Here is a 7,364-nt window from a genome sequence, read left to right on the forward strand (position 1 = left end):
TTGTTTTGATTCAATTAAAAATATATTACACAAATTTGTTAATGATTACAATTACAATTCTTCACATTCTGTCACAATCTATTATATGAAATAATTCAATTATTATTTAGTTGGTAGTTATTTATTTAATATTAATTTATAATTATTATTGTTCTGGTTGGTTGGTTTTGTTGTTGTCGGTTGATTTGCCTTCTTTTTAAGTCTACAAAATTGTCATTATTTAGTTTATGATTTTAATCTTTCCTTTCAGTTCAGCAAACAACAATAAGCATTTTTTTTTTTTTTTTTTTTTTTTTTTTTGCTCTCTACACATTAAAATACACATTTTGTACCAAAAAATTACAATGACAAATGAAGCTTAAAAAATATTAATAATAAGAGCTAACACAATTGTTGTTGAATGAATGCGCGCATTGATAATCATTTTTCTGCTTATAATTTTTGTTTTTTTTTTTTTTTTTTTTTAAAGCTATTCTGTTGTTTATATGCATAAGTAATTCATTTTTTGTTGTCTTGGAAAACAATTGATATAAGTATATATATACACTACATGTGTATTCTAAGTATATATATAGATAGATATCCGATCTTTTTTTGTTTAAAAAAATTTGCAATTTCTTTTTCCTTCATTTGTTTTATGTGTGGTTTTTTTTTGTGTTATTCTCACTCTTGAGCCCTAAATGTATATGTGTGTGAATAATGTTTGTATAGGTGTGTGTGTGTGTGTGTGTAAATATGTAAAAACACTAACAATTGTTAAACAAATAAGCAAAGCCAGTTCTTGACACACAGTTTTCATTTTTTCATTTTCTTAAGCATTTCTATAAAGTAATTTTTTGTTTTGTTTTGTTTGATTGACCAAAACTTAAGTAACTTGTTTAAACTTTAGATAACATTAACTTTAGCTATGTATATATGTAATTGTATGTGTATATATGTATGAGTTATACGTATGTATACCTAAGCCGTTAGATGATATAATTAATATGTATGTATAAATATTTTTGTTTTTTATTATTATTGTTGCACACGATCTTGGTCCATTATTCCAAAGCGCGAGAGGAAGAGTTTGCGGATTATTTGAATTGTTGATAATTAAATATATATGTAAATTAATTACTTAACACATTTCTCAACAGCATTTAGTGACGAGAATTTGAATTTGAAGAAATATATAAAACATTTGAACAATTGATTGGAACTGAAATGTTTTGCAAACAAAACTTTGAGAATTTTGAATTATAAACGCATTATCAACAATTCAATGTACTTATTACATCAAGTGGTTTAAAGTTTAGGGGTGAAATAAATAATGTGAGTTGTAGTATGTAGAATTAAATTAAACTGAGAATTGAGTAGGATATGTTTATCATTCAGTTCAGTTAGATTTTCTATTCTTTTTGAGACTAGGCGAGAAGGAAAAGTATACAACAAACGCCACACAAAACACAGACAGCATTTCGCAAACACAATTTATCAGACTAATAACTAATTTACATACAAAATGTATACATCGATATGCATATACACATATGTATATGAAATTCCCTAAAAATGTTGCAAACTTTTCTACATATACATACATTGGATCGATTTGTTTTCTCATCAATTTTCCTAATGCTTACGCCACACAAATGTGGGCAACTGTTGGGCACAGCAGCAGGCCACAATATAGAGGATGCCAAAGAAGAAATTCAGTTTGGCCGTCTGTCGCGGCACCAAATGCATTGTATAATCGTTACGAAAACGTTTCTCAATTTGAAATGCCTGCGGCAATGTTATCAATGGCAACAGGAACCATATTGAATACTTTAAACCGAATATAAAGAATATTGAATACGGTGTGAAGAGAAGCATAGCATAAAGCACATGCGAGGCAGTCCGTCCGATCAGTATGGCCAATGTCACAATGCCAGCTCTCTGATCATTCTCCGCATCCCTCGTATTGTTACTATGCAAGATTGCCTCCGTATTGAGAGCCAATGGAATGGCATAGCCCATTGTTGTCCAATCCACATGTCCTGTTTGTGACATAAACGCAAATAGCACCGAAATGGGTCCGAAAAGTATCAAGATCACCAAATCGCCCAGAGCAATGTATTTGAAACCAATTCCACCGGTATACAAAAAACTCGATGACAGACCACCAAAGTAAATTAAAGCCAAATGTTCCATCTTAGCTGGACTAAGCACAGCCAGGAATACGAATCCTCCACAACCAGCCAAGTATAGGATGGCGCCTAAGGAAACGACCTGTAAAGCACATAATTATAGAGAGTATATAATAAGAATATATGGATATAAAAAGTCATATAGAATGTCAAAAAGTTTATAAACATAACTCTAATCGAAAATAATAAAAATCAGCTTAGCTCCTATTGTTAGTGAACATTTTATGCTCTTAAATTTTTGTAGCTTCTCAAACAAAAATAATATAATATATAATATAATTTTATAACACAGTTAAACGTTAAAGGAATAAAACTTTATAAAAATTATGATATTTTTCAACTCTTCGTCCTTGTTTCGACTCAAATAATTTGTAATAAGTTTTTTATTTTAGTGTCCTATTCCAATTTTTTATATTTAAAAATTATTTGAATTGGTAAAGTTATCTCAAAGAATTCAAAAAATTCTCAATCCAAAATGAAATACTTGATAACTAAACCCATTGAAGAATCGTAGAGTCATGCTAACTAATCAAATATTTTAGACTAGCTCTCTCGCTGCGTAATGTTCCGCTGTTTCTTACCTCATCCTTGGTGAGTATATGATCGACGAGTGTGCGATCATCAGCCTTTTGTTTATCAATGCCTTTGATGAAGTCGAAATATGTATTAACCACATTGCCAGCGCAATGAACGGTGACCACAGTGAAGGCGGTGAGGAAGAAGGTGACTAGTGAGAATTCCGCTGACCATTGCGAACGATAGGCCAAAGCGGAACCCAGCAAAGTGGGCACTAAGCTGGCCGATAATGACCATGGTCTTAGAGCGAGTAAATAGGTTTTTAGTTTCAGTAAGGTAGCTGGGGGCGTGGATGTTCCAGATCCTGTACTCGTCCCCTTTCCCGATTTACCATTTGTTTGGACTTTGCCATTTGCCTTCAATAGGTGATCCTCGTCCTCATCCTCATGCTGCTGCTGCTGGAGAAAATTCTCGCTCGCTGGGGACTGACTTGTTTCCATTTCAAGCAACAAAATAAAACTGGCTGTAGCAGCACGTTGTGTTAAATAAAATTTGTTGTTTAGAATTTTGCGATGTTTAAAAAATTTGACCTTGTTTCGGCGTGAATAGTTGCCACCGTTTTGTTGTTGTTGTTATTGTTGTTTTAAATATGTATATATATACATATATATATTGTTTACAAAAGCATAAATTTTGCCGTTTTTGCCGGTTGTGTGCCTTCAATAATTGCTAATATACAGCATCTTGAGTGCGGGCTTTTGGTGGGCGCTTTTTTTCTTGGGTGACGATGGCAGAAGGGGGGAGGAAAGGGGTGGACGACATACAAAAATTTCACCCAACAGAAGGCTCCAAAAAATTTCTCGCCTACTTGCCGCACTCACTCTCACTCTGTCTATCTCTGTCTTAGACTTTCTCCCTTGATAGAACAATATCTTTAATCCTTGACCAGCTCTGTTTAAGCTAGTTTATTTTATAATCTAATCCTGAAAGATTCCCAGTTGGACATCTTAAATCTTAAATTGGTTGAAATTTCACTTGTTTCGTGTCTCTTTCGTCTTCGATATATTTGATCTGGCACTACTGAATTTCCGACCAGTGATGCCAGAAGCTTGCAAATTATTAGGGGCAGCCAAGTAATCAACAAAAAAGAAACTGTTGGCAAAGTAAAAAATATGGAATTGGTAAACAGACTGTTTTGTTAAAATTACTTTTTGCAAAATGTTTAACAATTTTATTATAATGCAAATTTTCGAACAACTTAATTTTTCAAGAATACTGCCATGACTACGAATCATCAAACTACCCAACACTTTTATTCTTCAGTGTTGAGTAACTATCAAAAACAGCTGTCTACAACTGCAAAGTAAATAAAAAATAAGAAATTTCGAAAATGGACTATAACATACATAAAATTTGTCGCGTTTGCTTGGAAGAGGCTGCCCCAGGACCCCTGACCTCTATATACAGCACAGATTTTGCCATGATGCCCTCTGTGATGCTGATGCAGTGTGCCAAAATTCGAGTAAGGACAACTTAAAATTTCTGCAGAGGATTGACTTGAAAATAAGTGTTTTTTCACTTCTCAGATATACAAAACGGATGGCCTACCATCGGTAATATGCAATAACTGCATATATCGCCTAGGCGTAGCATTTCATTTCAAGCAGGAATGCGAAAACAATGATATAAGATTGCGTCAATATTTGGGTCTACAAGAGAGCTGGCGACACGATGCAGCCACCAATACCGAATTTATAGAAAAATCTTTACCACCCCTGCTCAATAGTGATGACGATGACGACGATGAGGATGGGGTGGGAAGAGATCCAAAGCCTCTCAGCAAACGTTCGCGGTATCAGAGAAAACCCCGTGATCAGCACAAAAAAAGGGGACCCAAACCAGTACCAAAATTGCCCCATACATGCTATGAATGCCATAAGCATTTCAAATGCCTGGCCCAGCTCACCCAGCACATTCGCACCCATACCGGGGAGAAGCCCTTTGAGTGTCAATATTGCAGACAGAGATTTGCCCAACGCTATAATCTCAAAGTGCACGAACGTGTGCACACGGGCGATAAGCCATTTCAATGTGAAATCTGTTCGAAGCAATTCTCAGCTTTGGGTAATTTTCAAGCACATCAGAAAATCCATTTAGGGGTACGAGATCAAATCTGTTCGCTGTGTCAAAAGGCATTCTATACGGCTGGTGATCTGTCCAAGCATATGATTACCCATACGGGCATAAAGAATCATCATTGTGATGTCTGTGGCAAGGCATTCAGCCGACGCCGGGATATGCGAACACATAAATTGAAGCTCCATCCGCTGGAATCATCTGCGAATCATCAAATCAATGACGACGACGACGATGTCGAAGTTGCCCATTTCAAGTGTCCTGATTGTGATAAGGCCTATGTATCGGCTGATAGTCTTAGTTTGCATTTTCGTTCGCATTCCATGAATAATAATCTACTTAATCTACCACTCGGTCATCCGCACCCGCATGCAGCACCGCCACCCGCGCCGCCTATGTCACATCATCATTATTCACAAATGGGCATGATGCACATGCTCCCACCGCCACCACCACCTCCTGCATCCACTGAGGGTAGATACACCATGCTTCATCATCCAACACCTGCTCAAAGATTGCATTATTAGTTCCCGATCAAGATGAAATTGTTATTAAAAATAAGAATTCTATATAAAATTATTACTTTTTAAATCATACTTTTATCATTCTTTAGCATAGGAATCTCGGAAGGGATTCATATTACTTACTTTAGCATTCTTTAGGATAGGAATCTCAGAAGGAATAGACATCTGGGCAAATCCAAACAAAAAATATTCCAAGTATCAAATGATTAAACTGACAACAGAAGTTATACATGTCTTCGATACCTCAGATTGCCTCTAGCTCCAAAGAATTAACACAGATGACTATATTCCTTGATCTCTGTCAAATTCATTGATCTTATAAAAGGTTTATGCCCAATTTGATTTGGCTGGGAATTGGTAATTGTTTTTGATCATTTATAATTGATATACAAATGTTTATTTGTAGATAATATTGAACACGTTGTTTCATTTATATTGTTAAATACTTAACATTTTCTTGTATAAAATGGAATATTTGTGTCTATGTCATGTAATCTTTACAATTAAAATACATTTTCGTTTCATTTATCATCTCGGATCTATAGTATGTAAATATATAAATATATTTTGTTTTATATAATTTGGCAAGTCCAGCTTTTTTGCTATTAACTATTTAAATGCAAGACGGTTTGAAAAACGAAAACTAAAAACCTACAAGACAGAACAAAAGAGTTGGGAAAAAGACTGAGAATTGAGCTTACAAATATATACAGTTTTTTGTCATGATTTTCGTAATTATATATGTGGGTATATATGTATATGTATGTATGTATATACTATTGGTATGTATCGTTGGTATCCAGGAATATAATATTAGTTCCTAAAATATTGCTTCGAAAAATTGTCATTTCATTTGCTTGTGATTTTTCGGCCCTTTACTTAAGCTTAGATCTGAGCCAATCTTCGGTCAGTTCATCCAATTCACGGATTTCATAGACTCGAGTGAGATCCACCTCGCGCTGAAGAGCACTCTTGGTGCAGGCATACATCATTTGGAGTTCGATCTGGATAAATGGTGAATCGAAATTAATTTATTATATGCTGATTTTTTGTTAAACTTTACCTGACTATCCCTTGGGGTGTAGAAGATAAAGCACATGGGATATGATATTCGCTGATCGTCATGGATCATCTTGTAGGTATAAACTACATATCTGGGCTGATGTCCTGGCAGAGTGTCCTGCAGCTCCTCCACGGAAATATCATCAATGAGTTCATCGAGAACAACGCATTGCTTTTCCCGGTCCACTTTTACTTTAAATTGAAACATGTATTTGTGTATAGTAACCATGGCAACATTAAAAATATAGATTTGTATTCTTACGGATTAACGCGGAATTCGTTACGCTTTTGCGAAAACGAAATTTCTTCAGTTCCTCCAAAACCTCGTTGCTAATATCGCAAATTCTGTTGTCGCCCTGAAAGGTGGGGTAGATGTTAGAACAATAACAAAATGCAATTGATTAGTAATCAGCAAGCAAAATAGTACTTCCCCGCCCCCGCCCCCGCCTCGCCTTGCTAACAACGCTATTAGTCATGTTTTAAGTTTCTCATTGATTCACTTACCATTTTAATGAATTCCCGAAATTTGGTAAACTAAAATCCAATCTAAAGTATAGTTGAGTGGTTATACAAAATTTAAAAATGCTTTTAATATTATTTAATTATTTTATTGTATTTATAAATGCTTAGACATGCAAAACATCAATGGTCCGATATTGTTTTTTGTTGTATTATGTTTACGGGTTGTGGTGGGGGTGTAAGCCAGAGTGGCCAACTTGTTTCGTTTTTCGAGTTCGAAATTCGAGTCGGTGAACGCGAGAACTACTCTTTCGTTGGTAATCTTGACTCCCACACACCATACCATCTTTGGAGTATTATTTCATAGTCAGCATTGTGGAGGTTATTTTTTGGGCGACATTATAGTACTATTTATAAAGAATATTATTATTAATAAGTGCTAAAATTCTTCAAAAAGTCAAACCTCTCGACGAACACTCTACCATCCAACTTGCGC

The 7,364-nt window shown here is 34.9% G+C and overlaps 3 protein-coding genes across 3 annotated transcripts; 1 reads left to right on the forward strand and 2 right to left on the reverse strand.

Moving 5' to 3' along the window:
* Positions 1 to 629: 629 nt before the first annotated feature.
* On the reverse strand, positions 630 to 3,772 carry heix (UbiA prenyltransferase domain-containing heix). Its single transcript, XM_068284127.1, has 2 exons — positions 2,753 to 3,772; positions 630 to 2,253 (listed from the first exon to the last, which is right to left on the reverse strand). The coding sequence occupies exons 1-2, from the start codon at positions 3,185 to 3,187 to the stop codon at positions 1,615 to 1,617; spliced, it is 1,074 nt and encodes a 357-aa protein (XP_068140228.1). The 5' UTR covers positions 3,188 to 3,772; the 3' UTR covers positions 630 to 1,614.
* A 192-nt stretch (positions 3,773 to 3,964) lies between these two features.
* LOC137572374 (zinc finger protein 32) lies at positions 3,965 to 5,414 on the forward strand. The gene is made up of 2 exons (XM_068284126.1): positions 3,965 to 4,209; positions 4,274 to 5,414. Exons 1-2 carry the CDS (start codon positions 4,078 to 4,080, stop codon positions 5,348 to 5,350), a joined length of 1,209 nt encoding a protein of 402 aa, XP_068140227.1. The 5' UTR covers positions 3,965 to 4,077; the 3' UTR covers positions 5,351 to 5,414.
* Positions 5,415 to 5,634: 220 nt separating this feature from the next.
* On the reverse strand, positions 5,635 to 7,103 carry GMF (Glia maturation factor). The gene is made up of 4 exons (XM_068284128.1): positions 6,914 to 7,103; positions 6,672 to 6,765; positions 6,411 to 6,601; positions 5,635 to 6,351 (listed from the first exon to the last, which is right to left on the reverse strand). Exons 1-4 carry the CDS (start codon positions 6,914 to 6,916, stop codon positions 6,223 to 6,225), a joined length of 417 nt encoding a protein of 138 aa, XP_068140229.1. The 5' UTR covers positions 6,917 to 7,103; the 3' UTR covers positions 5,635 to 6,222.
* Between the last annotated feature and the right edge of the window lie 261 nt (positions 7,104 to 7,364).

Source organism: Drosophila tropicalis, unplaced genomic scaffold (genome assembly GCF_018151085.1).
Source record: "Drosophila tropicalis isolate 14030-0801.00 unplaced genomic scaffold, ASM1815108v1 contig_302, whole genome shotgun sequence".
NCBI lineage: Eukaryota > Metazoa > Arthropoda > Insecta > Diptera > Drosophilidae > Drosophila > Drosophila tropicalis.